Source organism: Erinaceus europaeus, chromosome 12 (assembly GCF_950295315.1).
Source record: "Erinaceus europaeus chromosome 12, mEriEur2.1, whole genome shotgun sequence".
NCBI classification, from domain to species: Eukaryota; Metazoa; Chordata; class Mammalia; order Eulipotyphla; family Erinaceidae; genus Erinaceus; species Erinaceus europaeus.
In genome coordinates, this window is record NC_080173.1 from 75,385,433 (window position 1) to 75,408,775 (window position 23,343).

At 48.4% G+C, this 23,343-nt stretch overlaps 1 protein-coding gene across 5 annotated transcripts; it reads left to right on the forward strand.

Annotated features, from left to right (window-relative positions):
* The first annotated feature begins 1,484 nt into the window (after positions 1 to 1,484).
* On the forward strand, positions 1,485 to 22,537 carry LGALS9 (galectin 9). Of its 5 annotated transcripts, XM_060204001.1 has the most exons (12): positions 1,618 to 1,632; positions 7,308 to 7,399; positions 9,380 to 9,555; positions 11,409 to 11,610; positions 13,609 to 13,719; positions 15,999 to 16,094; positions 17,502 to 17,537; positions 18,265 to 18,315; positions 18,884 to 18,922; positions 19,861 to 19,949; positions 20,082 to 20,244; positions 21,885 to 22,537. In XM_060204001.1, exons 4-12 carry the CDS (start codon positions 11,542 to 11,544, stop codon positions 22,029 to 22,031), a joined length of 801 nt encoding a protein of 266 aa, XP_060059984.1. In that variant the 5' UTR covers positions 1,618 to 1,632; positions 7,308 to 7,399; positions 9,380 to 9,555; positions 11,409 to 11,541; the 3' UTR covers positions 22,032 to 22,537. The 5 variants fall into 5 exon arrangements, with proteins under 5 accessions (XP_007530787.1, XP_007530788.1, XP_060059983.1 ...); XM_007530725.3 differs by lacking the exon at positions 9,380 to 9,555 and having other exon boundaries at positions 1,485 to 1,632; XM_060204000.1 differs by lacking the exon at positions 9,380 to 9,555 and having other exon boundaries at positions 1,504 to 1,632; positions 11,480 to 11,610.
* The last annotated feature ends 806 nt before the right edge of the window (positions 22,538 to 23,343 follow it).

Below are 23,343 nucleotides of genomic sequence, written 5' to 3' on the forward strand. Positions count from 1 at the left end.
AATATAGATGGATAGAACCAGTATATCACTCTGGCATAGGCAGTACAGGTTTTGAACTCAGGATATCATCAGAGCCAGTCCTGTGCTCTGCCATTGCTTCACCTCCCAGGCCACTCACAGTCCTTTGTGCTTCCCCTGTGCATGTGATCAGTTGATTTTTTTTTTTTTCCCTTTGCTAACCTGTCTGGTGCTTTTCTGAATAATTATCTAGCATAAGAACTCAGAGGGGTGGGAAAATTTCTCCAGGACCCCAACTCCTGCCTCCATGTCACTTGGGATTCTCTGTATAAGAGCCCAGAGGAAAAAGAGAGAGAGAGAAAGAAAGAAAAAAAAGGTACCTTCACAGAGGGGCAGAAGCCCCCAGGGCACTGCTGTGCTCTTGAACAACAATCCTCCCATAACAGTTGCTTTTTTTTTTTTTTTTTTGGTCTCCAGGGTTATTACTGGGGTTTGGTGCTGGCACTATGAATCTACTGCTCCTGGAAGCCATTTTTTCCATTTTATTGCATAGGACAGAGAAAAATTGAGAAAGGAGGGGAGATAGAGAGGGAGAGAGAAAGATAGACACCTGCCGACCTGCTTTGCCACTCGTGAAGTGACACCCCCTCCACCCCACAGATAGGAGCAGGGGGTTCGAACCGGCATCTTTGCACTGGTCCTTGTGTTTTGTATTGTGTGCACTTAACCCAGTATGCTACTGCCTGGCCCCCTAATGACAATTGCTATTTATAAAACTTTTTTCTGTATGCTTTTTTTTTTTTTTTTGAGGACTAAAAACTATTTTCATGGCAAAGAGACCAACACATTCACTGCTCAGCTCTGGCACATGTGCTGCTATGAACATAGGTGTACTTAGGTCTCTTCAGACAGAGGGAGAGAGAAAGACGGAGACCGAGAGTGACTACAGCACTGCCCCTCTGTTCATGGTGCTGTGTATGGTCTTCCATGTGGTGTTGGGGTCTTGCCCCAGATCCACATTCTCCTGGGTGAGCTATCTCCCAGCCCTAGGAATATCCATTTGCAGAAGAGAGATAGTTTGGTGAGACCTAAGCTTCCTTCTAGAGCTGTGTGGTCCTGGCCTCGGGTTCTCTGAGCCTAGGTTTCTCTGCAGGCACCATGGGTCTGACCAGTTCTTCACCACCAGCAACAAATGCACAAGACATGCCTGCTGCAAGGCCCTTCCAGACACTCTGCTGTGTACTGGCCTGCAATCAGCCCCACTCAGGGGACAGACATACTTTCCTAACCCTGGGGCAGAGGTATCTAGAAGCTCAGTATCTGGGCAGTGCACGCTCTCTGAATACAGATAAACTAAACACTAAGGCTCAGATAGAGCACAGGGAAAGGGAGCGAAAGGTCATGGGGTGAGGGTGGGGAGGAGGTTTGTGGGTGTCTGCCTCCCCTTATGCCCGCCCCACCCCACCTTATCATTCAGCCCCACAGGCAAACCACCTTGCTTTTCCTCCAGACCTACTTCCTCCTGAGCCCAGCTCCTCCCTGTTGAATTATTGCCAGTTTGCTTAGGTTTCCGTTTCTTCATTACATCCTCCGGAGGACTGGCTGGCTGGGTGCAAGTAGCCGTGGGTGCAACAGTGGGGACAGATGGCTTTCCAGGCTCCCTATCTGAACCCTGTGAGTGTGATGGGGCTGAGGGCTGCGGAAGCAGCTGCTGGGTGGCTGGGGGTGGGGTGCGGTTTGAGTCCATAAGAGAACACAGAAGGGCAGAAAAAGCCAGAGGGGATGAACCTGACTCTACTTCTGCATACCCCCCCACCCTACTACCTGCCTCCCTCCTGTGCCTCTCAGGATGGGGTGGGAAGGGCAGTGAGCCCCAGGATTTGCACACTTTTGCAAAACTGAGCTTCCTCTGGGTGTCTGTTCTGCCCCAGGGATGGGGGCCTGGGAGCCTCAGGAGGAGGGGTTTGTGGGGAGATAGGAGTTGGTTATAATGAAAAAGCTCTTAGGCTTGTGTATACGAGGAGAAGTAATATGGATTTAGGGGAACAAGAGGATGGGGGATGGCCCAGTTAAGGAGGCAGTTAGCTCACTTTGGCGATGACCTCACTGGGTTCAACCCACTTGCTGAAGGTCTTCAGTCAAGTGACTTCTTCATCTATCTTTTTAATTTTTAAAATTATCTTTATTTATCTATTGGATAGAGACCATTATAAATTGAGAAGAAAGGCGGTGACAGAGAGGGAGAGAGACAGAGATATCTACAACAATACCTCCCCCTGCAGGTGGAGATCAGGGGTTTGAATCCAGGTCCTTGCACATGTGCTCAACCGAGTGTGCTACCACTTGGTCCAGTGACTTCTACCTCTCTGAACCTCAGTTTCCATACCTGTAAAAAGACGAGAGACCTGGAGTCTCGCAGGCTAGAGTAAAAAGTAAGCCCAGTAACATATCTGGAGAACTTGAAAGGTGCCTGCGTGCGTGGGAGCCATGAGAACGTATTCTGTGGTGAGGAGTCAAGGGTGTCCAGGAGAGGGGGTGTCCTCAGAGAGAGCAATAATGGGCTGAGGCAGGAGAGTGGCAGCCCAGGCCCAGAAGACTTCTGTGGTCTCTGTGTTCTGGGCCTGTTGTGAGGGACCCAATCCCAATCTCCTTGGTAATGAGTTTCCTGGGATGCTTGGTGGGCAGGGTGCTGAGTGAAGGGCGCTGCTATGCTGCACATTACATTGTTAGGGGGTCACTGAAGAACCTGTTTCTTCTGACTTCACCGCACAGGCTCAGACTATGGGACTGGAGGAAGTTGAGCTGGCCTGCTACACCCCTACTGCAGCACTTAGGGTGGAAAGTTTCACCTTTTCTCTGTCTTATAGGGAATTTGGTATTCCTCTTTTTTAAAAAAAATATATTTTATTTATTGTATTTTAATTAGAAAAAGTAGATACAGAGAGACAGGAAGAGACCAGAACACTGCTCAGTTCTGGCTTATAGTGGTGCTGGGGATTGAACCTAGGACCTCAGAGTCTCAGGCTTGAAAGGCTTTTGCAGAACCATTATGCTGTCTCCCCAGCCCCGGTATTCCTCTTATGTGCTGCCATTTCATTATTCTACTGACTCTTCTTTTTCTTCCAAATCCTTGGATTCAGAGGCCAGACTTTTCGTATCAGATGTTCTTTTTTTAAAAAAAAAAAAAAATATATATATATATATATAGAGAGAGAGAGAGAGAGAGAGAGAGAGAGAACAAGAGGCAGCCACCATCTGTGGAGCTCCCCCTAGTGGTCTCCAGGGAACTCCCATGCTTTCCCTGGGCCGGAATCTAGGCCCTCAAGCATAGCAAAGCATGTGTTCTACTGTGCAAGCTATCTCCCAGCCCACAAACTTAAAAAAAAAAATTAATTTGCTTATTTTTTGGATAGAAGCAGAGAGATATCGAAAAGGAAGGGAGAAATAAAGAGAGAGACCTGCAGCATTGCTTCACCATTCATGAAGTTTCCCCCTGCAGGTGGGGACCAGGGGCTTGAACCCAGGTCTTTAAGCATTGTAACATGTGTTCTCAGTCAGTGCACCACTGCCTGTTCCCCCTTTAAAGATTTCTTTTTTTTTTTTTTTTTTTTAACCACAGCACTGATCAGTGGAGGATTGAATCTGGGACTTTGGGAATGAGAGTCTCTTCAAATAACCGTTATGCTATCTACCCTTGCCCTAAAGGTTTTTTTAAATACAGGACCAAAATGAGTCTAAACAATATTTTTATTATTTACTCATTTATTGTTGACTAGAGACAGATAAATCTAGAGGGAAGGAGGTAGAATGAGAAAGACATATGTAGCACTATTTTACCACTCATCAAGTGGTAACCGGAGCTTGAGCCTGGGTCCTTGAAATTGTAACATGTGCAATCAACCAGGTGAGGGCCCTCACTCCCTCCCTTTCTCCTCCCCTTCCCCTCCTTTTAAAAACATGTTTTATTTATAAAAAGGAAACACTGACAAAACCATAGGATAAGAGGGGTACAACTCCACACAATTCCCACCACCAGAACTCCATATCCCATCCCCTCCTCTGATAGCTTTCCCATTCTTTATCCCTCTAGGAATATGGACCCAGAGTCACTGTGGGATGCAGAAGGTGGAAGGTCTGGCTTCTGTAATTGCTTCCCCACTGAACATGGGTGTTGATGTGTCGATCCATACTCCCAGCCTGTATCTCTCTTTCCCTAGTGGGGAAGGGCTCCAGGGAAGCAGAGCTCCAGGACACATTGGTGGGGTTGTCTATCCAGGGAAGTCTGGTCGGCATCATGTTAGCATCTGGAACCTGATGGTTGAAAAGAGAGTTAACATACAAAGTCAAAAAAATTGTTGACCAATCATGGACCTAAGTAAGGGCTGGAATAGTGCAAATGAAGAGTTGGGGGGAAGGTCCTCCATTTTGTAGATAACTAGTAGGCATATTTTAGTTAAATTCCAAAGGGCCTGTGGCTATACTAGTTTTTGGGTTTTTTTTTTCCTTTTGTTTTTTGCCCCTGAGCCTGAAATCTGATATGCCAGTGGATCCAAGTTATTGTCTGGGGAGATGATGTCATGGCTGGAAAAAGGACCAGAAGGCTGGATCAGGGAAGAGAGTAGCTCCCAAATATGGGAAAGGGGTATAAATATTGTTGACTGTATTTGATCCCCATAGATTTGATGTGATCTGGGGCCAATAATTAGCTTAGGAGCCTGTGTGACCTCTGCATCCCTGTAGATCTGAGCTCACATTCTGTGGTCATGAGTAGGAATATTCCAAGCTGCTCCGCTCTCCTTTCTTAACTGGAGCACAGCTCAGCTCTGGCTTGTAGTGGTTCTGGCAGAGTCTCAGCTATGAAAGTTATTTACATAAACATTATGCTATCTCCCTGCCTTCCTCCCTTTTCAAATCTAAAGGAAAGCTCTTTTATGGACAATAAGCCTCATAGGGCCCTGGAGTCCAGAAGAAAATAAATATTAAAGAGAGAGAAAGAGAGAAGAGGTGGCTCAGTGGCTAGAGGGTAGGACTTGTAAGAATGGGGCCACAGGTCGCGTCCACTATACCACATAGGCTACAGTGGTTCTCTGTCATTTCTCTGACACCATCTCCTCCCCCTCTTTCTGAATAAACACAAAGGGAAATCAACAGACTTGTAAGGGATGTGGGTAGAGGCAGTCCCCACAGATACTCTTCCATGCTATGTGGGCACCTTCTCGGTGATGCACTGATGCCCCATAGCCAGAACTCATTTCCTCCAAAGTGCAGGCCCAAATGTGGTCTTGGGGAGCTGTATACCTCAGACCAGCCTGACTGCCTCAGGACCAAGAGGGCATCCGGGGCCATCAGTGGGACAGGACTCACCAGCTCTAGGAAGCTCTTGGTGAGCCAGGAGCAAAACTGCTTCAGAACCTGAACTGGAGTTGGCATATTGCACCAAAGTAAAAGACTCTGGGGTCGGTAGGAGGGGATATACAGGTCCAAGAAGGATGACGGAGGACCTAGTGGGGGTTGTATTGTTATATGGAAAACTGAGAAATGTTATGCATGTACAAACTATTCTATTTACTATCAAATATAAAACATTAATTCCCCAATAAAGAAAATTTTTTAAAAAGTAAAAAAAATGGGGGGGAGGAATGACTGCTGCTTAAAATTAAACTCTATTACCCCCACACATAGCTATACTCCCCCCATCCTCAATATCTTTCAGTGCCTGGGGACCCCTGTCCCCACCCCACCATGCTCTGCTGTCTGTTCTGTGAATATACTTAGGTGGAAGCCACGAGACTTCCAGGAGTGTCTGCAGCTTAAGTACTATCTCTAATGGCCCTATAAAAGGCTTTTAGATGTCCAGGCTTCAACAAACAAACAAGAGAAGCATTTTTCAGTAGGTAGGCTGTGCTGGCCAGGCTGACTCCTCTCCTAAAACTCTGGTGTGGCTAAGACAGCAGTGAGAATGGAGATGCAGAGATGCCGTGAATCGCTTAGTCACCAAAGTCACACTTCAGACAAGACCCAAAGGGCAACAAGACCTTCTTCCTGTTCCCAGAATGCAGCCTGTGTATACGAGATCCCAGCCAGTTGGGTGCAGGGAGCTATGGAGGGTCTCTCTGGGTTCAGAGGGACAGTACAACTATGTGACTCCGGGGTTGGTGACACACCGGAGAGAGTACATACCTGAGATTTTCTTGCTCACAGATCTTGGTGGAAAGAAGGTGAGGGAGAGAGTGACACTAGTCTCTTTCACAGATTTTTTTTCCTTTATCCCCCCACCCCTTCCCTGTCAGAGCACTACTCAGCTCTGATTATGGTGATGCAGGCGACTGAATCTGGGACTTTGGAGCCTCAGGCATGAGAGTCTCTTTGCATAACCATTATGCTATCTACCCCTGCCCCACAGTTTTTTTTTTTTTTTTTTTTTTTTTTTTACTAAAGCATCAAATAACTTAAGGCACAAGGTAAAATTTATCCATTTTATAAGTGGGGAAACTGAGAGGTTAAAAAAAACTTCCCAAGCTTACTCAGGTAATGAGCAGCCAAATTTGCATTTAAATCCAGTGTATGCTTGACTCCAAAATGATGCATCATCACCATGGGCCCTTTTCTGTTTTAAGGGTTATTTATTTGTGAGAGAGAGAGAAAGAACTAGAGCATCAGAATTAGTGAATAGTCAGGTTGGAGCCCAGTCTCCACCATACTGAAGGAAGTTTTGATGCTGCTGTGGTCTCTTTCACTTTCTTCTGCTTCTGTCCCTTGTCTCTATCCAGAACACACACACACACACACACACACACACACACACACACACACACACACACACACACACACACACACACACGGTGCTAGCGATGGAACTTGAGACCTCATTTGAGAATCCAGGGCTTTATCCACTGCACCAACATTGTTCCTTTAAAGAGGCTCAGGAGACAGAATTTGAAAAAATGGTGGACAGTGAGGTCGAGGAGGAGTAGAGACAACCACACACCACACTGGGTCTTCAGAGGTTGCCAAGGGCTAGAGTGGAAGAGAGTGGGGCATCCCAGGAGCAGGAGAAGAAGAGGCTGTAGATACCTTGCAGGAGAAGATCCTACCCAGGTGGCTGGAAGGCAAGGTTATGGTCCCCATTGTCCTGCTCCTCTCAGAGCTCTCAAGGCCGTCTCAGACTCTGTGAGCACATCGACTTCCTCAAAGACCTAGAGGACTGTGGGAATGAGAGTCTCACTTTCTCAGTCCTATTCACAGCCTCATGAGCAACCCAAGACATCCCTCCAGCAAGTGCTGAAGGGCGTTTAGGACCTGCTCACTGACCGGCTGATCTGGTGAGCAGTTATACCTTCCCTCTGCAGGTTGTTCCCTTCCGTGGGCTGATCCAAGGAGGTCTCCAGGATGGACTAAAAATCACAGTCAATGGGAACGTGCCTTTGTCCGGAGAAAACAGGTACCCAGAATTGTTGTTTCTCTCCAGCCTGGCTCCTTAGAAACCATTGTCTTATGGACCAGGCAGTGGAACATCTGACTGAGGCCATATATTACCATAAGCAAGGACCTAGGTTCAAGCCCCCACTCCCCACCTGCAGGGGGATGCTTTAGAAGGGGTGAAACAGGTTTTCAGGTATCTCTCTTTCTCTCCCTCTTTCCATCTTCCCCATCCTCTCTCAGTTTCTATCTGCCTTATCATATATGAAAAGAGAAAGGGGCAGCCGGGAGGTAGAGCAGCGGGTTAAGCGCATGTGGCACAAAGCACAAGGACCGGCATAAGGATCCTGGTTCGAGCCCCTGGCTCCCCACCTGCAGAGGAGTTGATTTACAGGCGGTGAAGCAGGTCTGCAGGTGTCTGTCTTTCTCTCCCCCTCTCTTTCTGCCTCTCCTCTCTCCATTTCTCTCTGTCCTATCCAACAAAGACACAACAATAACTACAACAATAAAACAAGGGCAACAAAGGGGAATAAATAAATAAATATTTAAAAAAAGAAGAAAGGAAAGAAAAGAAGGAAAACGTGGCCGCAGGGCCAGGTGGCGGTGCACCTGGCTAAGCTCACACACTACAGTGCACAGCGTCCAGGTTCAAGTCCCTGGTCCCCACCTGCTGAGTGGTGAAGTAGTGCTGCAGATGTCTCTCTGTTTCTCTCCCTCTCCCCTCTCAATTTCTCTCTGTCACTATCCAATCCAATAAATAAATAAAATAAAATTTTGGTTTTTTAAAAGAAAAAGTGGCCACCAGGAGTGGTGAATTTGTTGTACAGGCACTGAGTCCCAGTGGTAACCCTACTGTCAAAAAACAAACAAACCAACAAACAAAGCAATAAAGCCAAAATCCAGTGTCTCTCGGCACCAGTTGGTTCTCTCAGTTCCGTATGAGTCTCCCATGCCTGGCACCCCTGCCACCTGCCCACAGCACGGGTACTGTTGACACAGACATCCCCCCCCCACTACAGAGCACTGCAGGGCTGCAGGCCAACTGGCAGCAGACAGCTATGTGCCAAGGCTGAAGTTGCTCTGTCTGGTTCCCTTTGTTTCTTATAACTGTTCTTGTCAACTGATGTGGAAATAATGAGCTCATCATCAAGTACAATATGGTCTCTTAGGGGTTCAAGTACTTCTCTGGAAAATACTAAGGAAACTGAAAATAGAACTTCCTGACTCAAGTTATTTTCAAATCAACAAATTTCATCTGTTTTGGGGAAAACAAAAACAGTGTAAACATCTCAGTGCTGTTATCCAAGCTCTCTTCCTCTCCAATACGGGATGGAAGTGTCTACCCAACTCAGGAACCAGAGGAAACTGAGGCTCCCTGCTGACTGATCTGGGGTGAGAGGTCTGTGTGTGTTGGTGGAGGACAGGGAGTTATGGGGCTCCCACTCCCTTGGGGTGGAGTGTGCTTAGTGGCTGCCTGATGGAGCTCACAGAACCCATGGACCCTGTGTGGCCCCTTCTGGATGCTTCTCTGTCCCAATCTCCTACCCCCATTGATGCTATTCTTACCTGGCACAGGGCTGGGACGTCTGAGTCTCTACACACTGTTTAGTCCCACCTCAGCTCAGCTCCTAGATGTCCATGGCAGCCTTCACCACTCCTGTCCCTGCCAGAAGGCTGTGGCCATGCTGACTGAGGGACTTCCCTGTGAGTCCTCAGCGTCACTGACCCCCCCCAACACATACACCTAGGGAAACAAGTCACCCAGATTCCCCCTAAACCCTGCCAGCAGGCCACTGCCAGACTGCTCAAACTTCCATCCCCTTGCCTTACCTTCTGCACACCTGCCTGCCAGCTCCAAGTGCAATTTCAATGCATCTTGCCTACCAGAGCCCAGGTCTGTCCCTTCCTGCTGGACTTTGCGGTCACCCTCCTCTGGGGCAGGATATCCAAAGCACTCAGAAAATAAAGCCTGGAGCCTCTTTTCTCCTTTTCTTATTCCCAGAGGGAGGGCTGCTGCTGGAGTGGAGGGCAGCATCCAGAACTGCCTGCACCATGAAGAAGGCAAATGGGGCTGGGGGTGATGGATCCAGTTGAGTGCACATTATGGTGCACAGGGAACTTGGGTTTGAGCTCCTGCTCCCCACCTGCGGGAGGGAAGCTTCACCAGTGATGAAGAAGGTCTGTAGGTGTCTGTATTTCTCTTTTCCTGTCTATCTCCCTCTCTCTTCTCAATATCTCTCTAATGAAAAAATTTAAATAAAAGGAAAGGAAGGAAGGAAGAAATAATGGAAAAAATGGCCAACCGGAGTAGTGGATTCATGATGCAGGCATCATGGACCCCAGCAACAACCCTAGTGTCAATAAAAAAGGAAAATGGTCTCCCTGAGGATTGAACAGGACACCCTCAAGGTCTGCCTTGAAGTCAGGGGCAGTGCCTGGCACTGTGGGAGACATGCAAGGCATGAGAGCAAGGTGCCCTTGTCTCCAAATGCCTTGCACAATGTGACCCCGAGAAGCAGGCTGAGACCTTCACTCATTTTGAGATCTGAGAAGACTGACCACCTCAGTGGAGGAAGCCCAGACTGCAACTTGGTTTTCAGACCAGAGAGAAAGGTCCAGGGCAAAGGCAGAGACAATGTTCATCACACCCCTTTTGTGAGCCAGACTCCATGGAAGGTTCTTTTGTTTTCATTTCTCACCTTGGAACCCTAGCTGTGTCCTGAGAGAGAGTATGGATGCTGTGGCTCTTCTCCCAAGAACAGATGGTGACCAGTAATTACTTGTATTGTGGCAGTATGGAACCCCTGCCTGGTTTATCTCCACAGTCAGGCAGGCAGTAAAGGGACTTGAGGGGAGTGTGGCTCAGGATCACCATAAAGGACATGTGTAAGATGAGTGGCTGAGTAAGTTGTGGTCGTTATACATGATGGAATACCACTCAGCTATGAAAAATGGTGATTTCACTCTCTTCACCCCATCTTGGATGGAGCTTGTAGGAATTATGTTAAGTGAGATAAGTCAGGAAAAGAAGGATGAATATGGAATGATCTCACTCAAAGGCAGAAGTTGAAAAACCAGATCAAGAAGGAAAACTCTAAGCAGAACTTGAACTGGAGTTGGTATATTGCACCAAAGTAAAAGTCTCTGGGGTTGGGGGGAGGGTTCAGGTCCTGGATCATGATGGCAGAGGAGGACCTAGTGGAGGTTGTAGTGTTATGTGGAAATGTTATGCATGTATAAACTATTGTATTTAACTGTTAACTATAACCATTAATCCTCCAATAAGTTATTTAAAAAGTAAGTAAGTAAATAAATAAATAAAGGACAAGTGTAGATCTGAGTCTGTGTTCAGACCTGGTTGATGTGATGATCACATGTAGACTAATGGTGCTCATGCACAGAGAGCATGTGTGTGTGTGTGTATGTGTGTATGTGTGTGTATGTGTGTGTGTGTGTGTGTGTGTGTGTGAGAGAGAGAGAGAGAGAGAGAGAGAGAGAGAGACCTGATTAGCACTCCAGTATATGCAAGGAATCAAACCCAAGTCCTCATGCATTCAAGTTCTGCCCTCTGTCCTCTGAGCCTCATGTCTATCCTTGCTACATTTCCATTTACACACTTTGTAGGTGATTTCTCCTGTACTTTACAGGTTTTTAAAATGTGTTCTCTCCCAATTGTGCTGAGAGGGGTTGGCCTGAAAGTGTCCCCTTAGAGCAAAAAGGCTCTCACTTCTGTGTACAATTCTCAGATTTTATCTTTGACACAAATTTGTAGTGGGTTCCTAAGACCCATGATTGGTGCTTCTGGTGTCGACACTTTGGATTTCTAGGTGATACCACTTCAAGGGCAAGATGCAGTAAGTGCACAAGTTAGGTTAAGTTGCAAATTAAGTGAACAAAAGGGATGCCCACACACTGGTCTCCCCAGGCAGGCTGCATGTGAATTCCCTGGCAGGCGTCAGAGCACAGGCTTGTCTGCTCTTGCCACTGGTCACCTGCCAGGCTACAAGGCTCTCTGACTCCCCTCCACCTAGGTTTTCTGTGAACCTCCATACTGGCAGCAGTGACAATGACATTGCCTTCCACTTCAACCCTCGCTTTGAAGGTGGTGGGTATGTGGTCTGCAACACGAAGCAGCATGGCAGCTGGGGGCACGAGGAGAGGAAGATGCAAATGCCCTTCAAGAAGGGGGCTCCCTTTGAAATCTGCCTCCAGGTCCACAGCTCGGACTTTAAGGTGAGCAGGAACTCTCCTTCTCCTCAATCTAGCTGTCAACCTTCAGGATGGACAAATCGGGTTATCTCTGGGGCTCGGTGCTTGAATGACAGTGTACTCCAGGCTGCCATTCCCCTATCCCCATAAATAAAATAAAGTACCTTTATTTTATATAGAGCAGAGAGAAATTGAGAGGAGTGGGAGAGATAGATAGATAGACAGACTGACCTGCAGCACTGCTTCACCACGCATGAAGCTTTCCCTACTGCAGGTGGGGTCTGGGGCCTCGAACCTGGGTCCTTGCACATTGTAACATGTGTACTCCACTCAGTGCACCACTATCCAGCCCTTGATGAATACCTTTACAAAATAGCATTGACTGAGATCTGGCTGACTGATTTTTTTCTTTCTTTCTGAGCAATGTTTTTTTTATAGAGGAGTAAACCCTTTCTTTGTAAGGATGTGACTGATGGCTACAGTCTCCTTATACTGTCACCTGTATCTATAGATGTTCTGTTGCTTCTTATACTCAGAAAATACAAACTAGAATGTCTCCATAAAATGCAGGCTAATTCCACGTCTTGACTTTAGTCAAACTTCTACTCCAGGTCTCTAGACACATCTCCCTTTCTCCAAGAATACTGTATTTTATATCGAGGTTCCAGGAGTGGCTTAGATTTGCAAGCTGCTGCAAATTATTATATTTGTATTGCCACCAGAGTTATCGCTGGAACTCGATGCCAGTACTACAAATCCACTGATCTGGGAGGCCATTTTATCGTTTTTTTAAAAAATTGAATAAGACAGAGAGAAATTGAGAGGGGAGGGGGACATAGAGAGTGAGAGAGAATGATAGACACCTGTAGACCTGCTTCACCGCTTGTGAAGGAACCCCCTGTAGGTGGGAAGCCAGGGGCTTGAACTGGGATCCTTGCATGGGCCCTTGTGCCTTGTACTATGTGTGCTTTACCCGGTGCACCACTGCCCTGCCCCCTTCCTATATGCTTTTAACTGGGTGCACCCACCCAGATCCCCCCTCTTTTTTTAAAACACCACTAGGGGTTCACTGCTCTAGGACTACTTTTCCAGGTAACGAGAAACAAAGAAAGGGGTGGAGGCAGGCTGTGGCGTGCCTGGTTGAGTACACACACTGCCATGCACATACCTGAGTTCAAGCTCCTGGTTCCCATCTGCAGGGAGGAAGCTTCAGAAGTGGTAAAGCAGGGCTGTAGGTGTCTCTCTGTCTCTCACTCTCTCCCTCTCTCCTGTCTTAATTTCTCTCTGTCCTATCCAATAAAATAAAAATATTTTTGAAAGAAAGAGAGATAAAAAGTCCACACACAGGGAGTCGGGCTGTAGCGCAGCGGGTTAAGCGCAGGTGGCGCAAAGCACAAGGACCAGCATAAGGATCCCGGTTCGAACCCCGGCTCCCCACCTGCAGGGGAGTCGCTTCACAGGCGGTGAAGCAGGTTTGCAGGTGTCTATCTTTCTCTCCTCCTCTCTGTCTTCCCCTCCTCTCTCCATTTCTCTCTGTCCTATCCAACAACGACAACAACAATAATAACTACAACAATAAAACAAGGGCAACAAAAGGGAATAAATAAAATAAATATTAAAAAAAAAGTCCACACACCAAAAAGCTTCCTCTAATTTGGTGGAATTGGGTTTGCATTCATGCAGGTACACTAGCAGGTGAATTATTTTGCTGCCCCATCAGCATACACATTTAAGTAACGCTCTAGGCAGGCTAATGATTAGAGAGACAAAATGGCTCCAACACACAACTGTTAAAACTAAAGAGCCAGCAGCTAGGCCTGGTGGAGACTGGGAGGCACTTGGGATCACATACAGATCGCTGGAACTGACAGAGCTCTGCAGGCTGATGCCCACAAGCCACAGGGATGGGTGTGAAAACCAAACATTGGTCTTAATTGCAAGAAGCACAGGTCCAGGGGACTCAGATGTGCTCCCCGCCCTGGACTGGGACCCCTTTCCTGGAAGGTGTGCCCTTCTCGACAGGTGATGGTGAATGGGAGCTTCTTTGTGCAGTACTCTCACCGTGTGCCCTTCCAGTGTGTGGACACCATCTCCGTCCTTGGTGGTGTGCAGCTGTCCTACATCAGCTTCCAGGTATGGCCGCCCACCTGGCACCTGCGGCAGCCAGTCTCCTTCCACCCCAGTCACACTGGATTCACTGACTTCCCTGTCCTGTCTTTGTGTTCTCTCTAACCAGAGCACCTGGGCTGTAGATGTTTCTATCACTGTGTGTTTCTTCACCACCATCATCATCATTATTTATTTATTTATCTGGAGTTATCATTGGGGGTCGGTGCCAGCACTACGAATCCACTACTCCTGGTGGCCATTTTTTCCGTTTTTTTATTAGATAGGACAGAAAGAAATTGAGAGGGGAGAGGGAGAGAGAAAGATAGAATCTGCAGATCTGCAGATCTGCTTCAAAATTTCTGAAGCAACCCCCCTGCAGGTGGGGAGCCAGGAGCTCGAACTGGGATCCTTGCTTGAGTCCTTGCACTGCGTACTATGTGTGCTGCCACATGCCCCCTCACTGTATTTCCACGTTAGCTGGAGTCTATGTAATTCCAACAGTCACCTAAGGTTGGGAATCAAACTGAATCCATCTCAGAGCCCCATGCTTGTCAACTGTGGGCTATTAGACACATGCTTTTATGATTATCTGACCTTTTCTGTGTTTTAAAACTTGAGAGAGAGAGAGAGAGAGAGATCTTATGAGATAGAGAACTGGGACAGCACTCTGGCATATTCAGTGCTGAGGATCAAACTCATGACTTTATGCTCGCAGTCCAGAGCTCTACCTCTATGCTATCTCTGGGGCTGGGGTTGCAAAGCTGTTTGGTTTGTTTGCTTTGTTTTTAAATTCATTGTTGGAGATTGAACTCAGACTCTCATATATGCACTCTACCACTAAGCCACCTCCCCAAATTTTTTATTTTTTATTTTTTATGAGAATTAGATAAAGATAGGAGAGTGTGGTGCAGTGGACAGGGCATTGGGCTTTCAGGAATGAGATCCTGATGTCAATCCCTGGTATAGAGTGTGCCAGAGTGATGCTCTGGTTCTCGTTCAGTCTTGTTCATACATACATACATCTTTCTAAATAAGTTCTTTTACAGTTTTATTTATTTGTTTAGGATAGAAATAGAAATCAAGAGAGAAGGTGGAGGGAGAGAGAGAGATGGAGACACCTGCAGCAGTGTTTCCTTTGCAGATAGGGACTAGGGGCCTGAACCTAGTTCCCTGCACACTGTAATGTATACACTCAACCAGGTGTGTCACCACCTAGCCCCTGCATACATAAGTCTTTAAAAAAAAACATAAAAGGACAGTGAGAGCATGAGGCACTGTTTTGCCATCCATGTCCTACTCATCTTGTCTTTGCTGCTCCATGTGGGACTGGAGGTGGAACCTGGGGACTCGTGGATGCACAGCACAGACTCTACGAGACCCGCTTCCCAGTGCAGAACTTTTAAATGTGCTGCCAGCATCTAAAAGGTCAGGAGAAGTTTTACGAGCTGAGAAAGCTCTGGAGCAGGTTGGTGGTGATATGATAGTACTTAATGTCTCCAAGTACCATTTTAAAGTAACTATGGTTAAAATTATATGTGTTTATACCACACTAGAGAAAAAGGATTTTTTTCTCTTTTTTTTTTTCACATGGAAATCTGGATTTCTGGCTTTATATGAAAACTGGACAGATTGGGTTGTACCAAACCCACTTAACTGCAGTGAACAGTTTTTTTAAATTTCCACCAGAGATATAGCTGGGGCTCATGCTGGCGTTGTGAATCCACTACTTCTGGTGGCCATTCCCAACCCCCTCATTTTTATTAGATAGGACAGAAAGAGATTGAGAGAGGATGGGGGACAGCAAGAGGGAAAGACCTGCAACCTGCTTCACTGCTAGTGAAGTGGACCCCCTGTAGGTGGGGAGCAGGGGCTCAAACCCTGGTCCTTGCACTTGGTAATATGTGCGCTTAACCAGGTGCGCCACTGCCAGGCCCCAACAATTGTTAAACACTTTCAGCTTAGAAAAGTTATTTCCTGAGATAAGAAGACACATAGGAGGCCCTCAACAAATAGCACTTTTTCTGCTCTGACCCTTCCCTCTCACATTCTCTCTCTATCTAGCTGTCTCACCTGTACAGTGTGGGAAGAGAGGACAGACAGAACCAGAGACAGAGACAAGGACAGTCCTTTGCAGTCATTCCTTCTTCCTCCTATCTGCCTGCCCCCTGACCACATCCACTGCCTCTCCGTCTCTCTCCCTCCTGCCTTCTCATTTTTCCTTGTCTCTGTTTGTTGCTATGCTTCACATTGGTTATCTGTTGATGAGTCTTCTCTTTACTCGTGATGCCTTTTGTTTTTAACAGAACATCCATGCAGCCCCTGTCCAGGCTGCCTTCTCCACGGTGCAGTTCATGCAGCCTGCCCATCTCCCACCCAAGTCCAAGGGGCACAAACTGCGAGTGAGTTCACCCTGAGGCTGGTGAGGCTGAATAGTCACAAGGGAGGACCCAGGGCCCCACAGGTCCCCTTCCCTCCCAAGGGCTCCCCATCTCTACTGCCCAGGCCAGAGATTGGCATCCAGGAGTTGCCCTGGATTCTCCCCTCCCTAACACCTCTCCCTCCCTCACACCTTACTCCTACCCCCCATGAGCACATCTGATCATGTCCACTCCCTGTTTAAATGTCCTGAAGGCCCCACTTATTTGTAAATATTGTCCAATTTCCCAGTATGAACTACAGCATTTTCCCCATCTGCCTTCCCACCTCACTCCTCCCACAGGAAACCCACACAGTCTGCCCCACTCATTTGAGGCTCTTGGGCCACCAAGCTTTCACAGTAATGCTGAAAGTCCCCTTCGCCTGCCTCAACATCAGCACCCCATAATGGTTCTCCTGTGTCCTGTTGAAATGTCACTCTTGAGGAATGTCTTCCCCGCCTGGAAGATGGCTGGGTGCTCCCCCACCCCCCAGTGTCCCTGTGGACTTTGTGCTTCTCTGTGTTGTACCCACCACCATGTCTTGTGTCCTGTTGTAACCATACTTATGTGTCTGTCTCATCAAGCCACCTCCTCTTGACACCTGGTGGCATGGTTTGTAGCCTGTCATTTGTTCACCAGGGGGTGGATGTGGACTGAGGTTTGTACCACTAGTGGGAGAGATATCAGCAGGGCAAGATCAGTCTGCTGGGTGGGGACAGGAAAAGAACCAGGAATGGACTTTCTGTTGAGCACTTGAGCAGTGGGGGCTGGGGTAGGGGGTAGGGGTATCTCTCTACCTAGCCTTCCTGTGGCCCTCAGATAGCCAGACTTTGACCCTGGTCTGGGGAAGATAGGGTATGATGAGGACAGACAGAACTGGGTACCATGTTGGATTTCATTTCTTGCTAGCTGGGATGAGCTTGGGCACCCTGCTTTCTGGTGATTCACCAGCAAACTGGAGCCAAGAGAGTTCCCCTATAAAGCACTGAAGACAGAAAAACAGCCTGGTAGTGCACACCAGCTAGACCTTGAGTAATTGCTAGCCTTCACTCTGTTTGAGGAAAAAGTGGCACTGAAAATGTCACTGAAAGTGATGGTTTTGCCTCTGGGAGGTAAGCAAGCAGTATTTCAGACTCTCCCCATGTATTTCTCAAGGAGCCAGTGGGGATGTTCTCCCTTCTACACCCTATGACTCCCCCTCTGGTTCAGAACCATAGTGTACTGGGTGGTAGGTGAGACTCTGGGCACCATAGGCTCAGGACACTTTGCTTGGGAGAAGGAAGTGGGTGAGCTGGAGTCTGGGGAGGCATTTATTCCTACAATTCCCTTGTCAGTTCACCACCATGATAGCAATGTTAACTGCCATTTTGATTTTCTCATTCCCTTCAGTCTCCAGGTGGTTGGGCAGTCAATCCAGCTCCTGTGGTGAGTCTCTTGCTCTCTTTTTAGAGCTTCTAAATTTTTAAAGGTAGATATGGGGTGAAAATGAGGGAGCAGGGCCAGGCATTGGGCCCTACCACTGGGAGAATGAACTATGGAGGCTAGATCCCTTGACAATCTCCACTAAGATGGGGGTGGGTGGGAGTTGGGGACAGAGATGGTGTGGTTGGCCAAACCCAATGCACTGGGAAACATCCTGAACCACCCCTCCCCCCCCCATTTACTCACGCCCCCTACCATTCTGTGGGCAGTCATAAGGTTCCACATTCACTTCTTCCTGCAAAGAGAGAGCATGCTGTAGCAATTCTCCAGAGAAGAAAGATGGGCCAGAGGCTACATGTATAGTTGTATTTCTTCTCCAGAAGAAATCTTTCCCCCATCTCAGCCTCTTGAAAGAAATAAAGAAAGAAAAGAAGAGAGAAAGAAAGAAAGGAAGGAAGAAAGAAAGGAAGAAAGAAAGAAAGGAAGAAAGAAAGAAAGAAAGAAGGAAAGAAGGAAAGAAAGAAGGAAAGAAGGAAAGAAAGAAAGAAGGAAAGAAAGAGAGAAAGAGAAAGAAGGAAGGGGAAAAAAGCCCCTGCCCATCTCTCTTTGGTTTGGGTTCTGGTCTTTGGACTGATAAATTCATCTCAGACTATGTGTGTTAAGTGGTGCCCTCTGGTGGCTGTCAGTATTCATTCCGATGAGAGCTGGCTTAAACATTTCTTTCTTCCAGACTCAAACCATCATCCGCATGGTGCACGGCACCCCTGGACAGGTGTTCCCTGTACGTCTGAAAGCTCTGGTGAACTCACAGCCCCACCACATCCCTCTTAAGTTAGGGCTGAAATCTCTAGTCCCACAGTTGGGAAGAAAGCAGGGAAGCAAGTGCGGGTTTGTTTGGGTTGGGAACCTCTGCGCAGAGAGGACAGTTTCCTTGGGGCAGCAATGATATTCTGGATAGGCACAATCTATCCAGTCACCTGAGAGGCAGGAGCCCTAGGTCCCAGCAGGAAAACTGACCCTTCTTTCACTGAGAAAGACGTACAGTGAAACTCCTGTCAAGTCCCCAGGATACCACTGCTAGTTACAGAGTTAGGCTGCCTCCCATCTTACTCCTGCCTGAACAAGCAAGATGGGAGGCTGGGAGTTATTGGGGCTATCTGTGGAAAGTGTGGGGGCAGGGGCTTGTGATGGGGTTTGGGCACATGGCAGGAAGGTCCACCAAGGTTGACATGAGAAGGAAGGTGAATGGAAGAACCCAAGGCCCTAAGTCTCCCAGGAGTAGCCCCCTAGAATGTGGGGGCCGGTGTACACGCACCTCCACACTGACTGTTCTGTTCTCTCTCTAACAGAATCCTGCAGTGCCACCTATGTATCCCAGCTCAGTCTATGTAAGTCAGTTCTCAGGCGGGCATGGGGGACCTGTTGGTGTTGGGGGGGGTGGGGGAGGGAAGAGCAGCTTACAAAATTAAAAACAATCCTTTTGTCAGCTGAAGCTCTTTAAAAAAAAATCCAGATAAATTAGACAATTGTTGAAGTGCTTTCTGCTTTCTTTTCTTTTTTCTTTTTCTTTCTTTCTTTCTTTTTTTTTTTTTTGCTATTTTCCCCCCTTTTTGTTGCCCTTGTTATTTATTGTTGCTGTTATCATTATTGTTGTTGTTGTTGTTGGATAGGACAGAGATAAATGGAGAGAGGGCGAGAAGACAGAGAGGGGGAGAGAAAGATAGACACCTGCAGACCTGCTTCACTGCTTGTGAAGCGACTCCCCTGCAAGTGGGGAGCTGGGGGCTCGAACCAGGATCCTTCAGCCTGTCCTTGCGCTCCACATCATGTGCGCTAACCCACTGCGTCACCGCCCGGTGCCCCCCTACTTTCCACTTTCAACCTGCCTCTTCAACATGAGTATATTATCCAGGAGGCCCTGTGAAGAAGCCAGGTTCCTTTTGGGCCAGGTCATTAGATTGAGAATGACTGGAAATTTTTTTCCTTTTGCATTTTACTGGAGCAAGAAGAGCTATCATGGAACTCTTTCTTGAAAAATAAGCTCAGCCAGGGCCAGAGAGATAGCTCACCTGGGGCTCCTGCCCTGCCATGTCTGTGACTCAGGTTTGAGCCCCTGATAACACCACAAAGAATTCCTACAGCACCAGAAGAAGCTCACGTGGTGTGATGTCTCTCGTCTCTTTGTCTCTCTGTGAAAAGTGAGATTGCGCGTGCATGCGGAGGCCCCATGATACAAGAAAGCGTGAATGTATGAAGCTTGGTACAGTTTCCCTCTGGCTGCCACTGCCTTTGTCTGACCTGCCTCTCCCCGCTTCCCCCGCCCCAGCCGATTCCTTACTTCACCACCATCCCCGGGGGGCTGTACCCATCCAAGAGCATCATCGTGTCAGGGTCCATCCCGCCTGGTGCTCAGAGGTAAGCCGCCCCCCACCCTGGAGATGAGAGACTCCCAAGGTCATCCTGGTTCTCCCCCAGGCTCTGGGAGAGCTGGGAACACAGGGTCCCAGCACACGGGGACAGAGAAAATCTCTGAACTGCCACCCCCAGGTTCCACATCAACTTGTGTTCTGGGAATGACATCGCCTTCCACTTGAACCCCCGCTTCAATGAGCATGCCTTGGTCCGAAATACCATGATCAACAACTCTTGGGGAGCCGAGGAGCGAAGTCTCTCTAGGAAGATGCCCTTTGCCCGAGGCTGCAGCTTCACGGTGAGGTCCCAAAGCCAGGAGCACAGAGGGACTGTGGTGGGGCAAACAGATTGAGGGAGGGGGTAGAGGGTACCTGGGATGGTGCTGGTGCTCTGAAGCAGGACTGGGTCTAGAAGAAGAGCAAGCGTTCAACACTGTCTTTATTTTAAGTATTTTACTTACTTGTTATTATTTGATTTTGACAGAGATGGAGAAAAATTGAGAGGGGAGGGGAGATAGAGAGGGAGAGTGACAATGAGAGAGAGAGTCAGTCTTGACAAAGCACTGATTCACTGCTCATAAAGCTTCCCCCTGCAGGTGGGGACCAGGGGCTTGAACCTGGGTCCTTGCTCACTGTAACATGTGTTACTCTACCAGGTGTACCACAACACCCCCCCCACACACACACACTGTCTTTATAATTATATTACTGTTCCTCCTAAGGTAGGTGGTACTACCTGATTTTTGACAGAGGAAGAAACTCACAAGGGCAGGTTACTTGTGTGTGACCACACAGCCAAATCCAGCCCTAGAATGAGGTGTCACTCAAGTGTTCACTCACTCACTCACCCCCCCACTCACTCACCCACCAATCATTCCTCAGCTCTTTTACCAAGTCAATGTAAGCACGAAATATCCCAGGGGCTGGGGTATATTCAGGAGGGATAGGAGGTTCTGTTCCTCTGGAGATTATAACTGAGGTGAAAGAGACACAAGGAAACAAAGGCAGGGACAAATCACTGCAGTCACTACAGAAAGCAAAACAGTAAGGAGGCTGGTGAGTCTGGGGGCAGAGCTGCTCCCTCCATGGAGCCCCACGTGATGGAAAGAGCCGAGAGCAGCTTGCAGTCTGAGGTTCCACATTCTGGGTCCCTTTCCAGCCACAGGGAGCAGCTGTGTAGATGTGCAGGCCCAGGACCAGGGAGGCAGGGCTCTGAGGACCAGGGCTGTAGGTGGTTGCTCTGGCAGGTGTTCCGGCTACACTCACTCAGGCTGCCTGCAGAGCAGATAATGTGGCCAGGACCAGAGCCAGAGAGCAGCACACTTTGATGTATAGATAGCTGTGTGACTTCTGAGCCAGTGACTTAACTGTTCTGTGCCTCAGTTTCCTCCCCTACAGAATGGGGCTACTGGCTGGGGAGATAGCTTAGCTGGTAAAGCTTGAGGCTTGACTGTGAGGATGAGGAAACGAATGACATTGATTTCAGAGTTGTACGGATGAAATGAGATGTTTGTGAAAAATATCTTTTTTGAAAAAAAAGGTGCTTATGATATGCTTAGGACAGTTCTTGGGGCTTGGGGGGAGTATTTGGGGGGAAGAAAAGGCAGGTTAGGAGGCTGCTGGGCAGGAGTGCTGTGCAGAGTACTCCTGTGTACTGACCACTAGGGACACAGGAAGCACCACCTCTGTGACTCAAGGTCAGTAGGTGGATGCGGATGGCAGTGGGGGTGGGGAGATTAACAGGGGTGGGAGTGCAAGACTGCACCAGGAGGGGTTAGGCGGTGAGGAAGGAGGGGTGAGCAGTAGCCCTGAAGGCAGGACGTGCAGGAGGGAAGGGACAGACTATGACAATGCAGGGGAAGGACGGAGCGGGGCTGGGTTTGCATGTAGATCTGAGGACTTTCTCAGTGTCCAGCGAATGTCTTGGCCCCTTTCCCAGGTGTGGATCCTCTGTGAAGGTCACTGTCTCAAGGTGGCGGTAGATGGCCAGCACCTGTTGGAGTATTACCACCGTCTGAAGAACCTGTCCGCCGTCAACAAACTGGAAGTGGCGGGTGATGTGCAGCTGACCCACGTGCAGACCTAGGGGGGCTCGCTGGCCCCGGCCCCTGCTCTGGCCTCAGGCCCCAAAGCACACCCAGCCGCTGCAGAGTCCATGCCCTTGTCTGGCCCTGGAACAGAGGTGCCAACTGTCCTTGTCCTGCCCTTAGAGGTCAAGGGTGCAAGTAGGGACAGGGATGATCTCTGTAGCCTGAAGTCTCATGTTCAGACCCCCCTGCTGTGGCAGATAGAGAGGGTCCCAGGACTCCTAGTCCAGGTCTTCACCTCATCTGGGCATTGAGCAAGTCCTCCCAACACCCTACCAAGATCTACTCCACTTCAGTCCTAAATTACTGACCATTCACTACACCTGGGGCATTTCCTCACCCTGCCCCCTTTTCCAACCTGCAGCCCCTTCCTGCAGCCAACCCTCCCCTGCCCTCACAAGCTACCCCATGACACTGCTGACTTCCACCAGCAGACAACTGGAAGACCCTTTGTCAACAGGGTCTTCCTCCTCCATCCCTCAAATAAAGAAAATGCTTGTTGCCACATAGGTCTGGGATGATGTGGTTATTAAAAGCACTTGGAGACATTTTAAGGTCTCTGGAATGGGGGGGGGGGGTTCTGGCCTAGGCAAGGAGGGAGGAAAGAGCAGGACTCACTAGAAGCAGGGGGTCCTGATATCCTACTTACTCCTTCCTGGTACCCACCACCACCATGGAGTCAAATAATCAAAACTTTGTGTGGCTCTGGCCCCTTCTCCTCTTGTTAAAACTGAGGTGGACTCTCCTGGGTTCAGGAGGCAAACAGCTGCATGCACTGCCCAGGGCCTTGTGATGTGGACAATGTGACAACCCTTCTCTGCAGCCATTGTCACATTCTTTCACTCAGGACCAAGACAGATGCATGGTTTGTATACATGAGGCCCTGGTTTACACATTGCATGTGATGACACGTGCTCTGGACTTTTCCTCTCAAAACAAACAAAAATGGGTGGCTTGGTTAGGACTCAAAACCTAGCCATCAAACTACCAGTACTTGGGAGCTTGGTAGCAATGCAGCCCTAGGGGTGGTACAATGGCTAGAGTGCTGGATTTGCAAGCATGAGGTCTTGAGTTTGATCCCTGGCATTGCTTATGTGTTTCTGCCAGAGTAGTAGTGCTACTCTGGCTCTTTCTCCCTGATGTTAAATAAATGTTAGTATGTTGTGCCACTCGGGAAGCCTCCCTTTGCATGGTGCAGCCATGTGGAAGCTGGGGCTCAAAATTGAGTCCCTGTGCATGCTAATATATGCATTGCTCTGGCTGAGCTGTCTCCCAGCTCTAGTAAATGCGAAAGAAGGCAGGCAGGCAGGC

Coding starts and splice junctions, on each gene's coding strand:
- LGALS9 (XM_007530725.3), top strand. CDS start 1,603: ATGGCTTTCCAGGCTCCCTATCTGAACCCT. Junction 1,633..7,307: donor AGGCTCCCTATCTGAACCCT/GTGAGTGTGATG, acceptor TTCCCTCTGCAG/GTTGTTCCCTTCCGTGGGCT. Junction 18,923..19,860: donor TGTATCCCAGCTCAGTCTAT/GTAAGTCAGTTC, acceptor CCCCCGCCCCAG/CCGATTCCTTACTTCACCAC.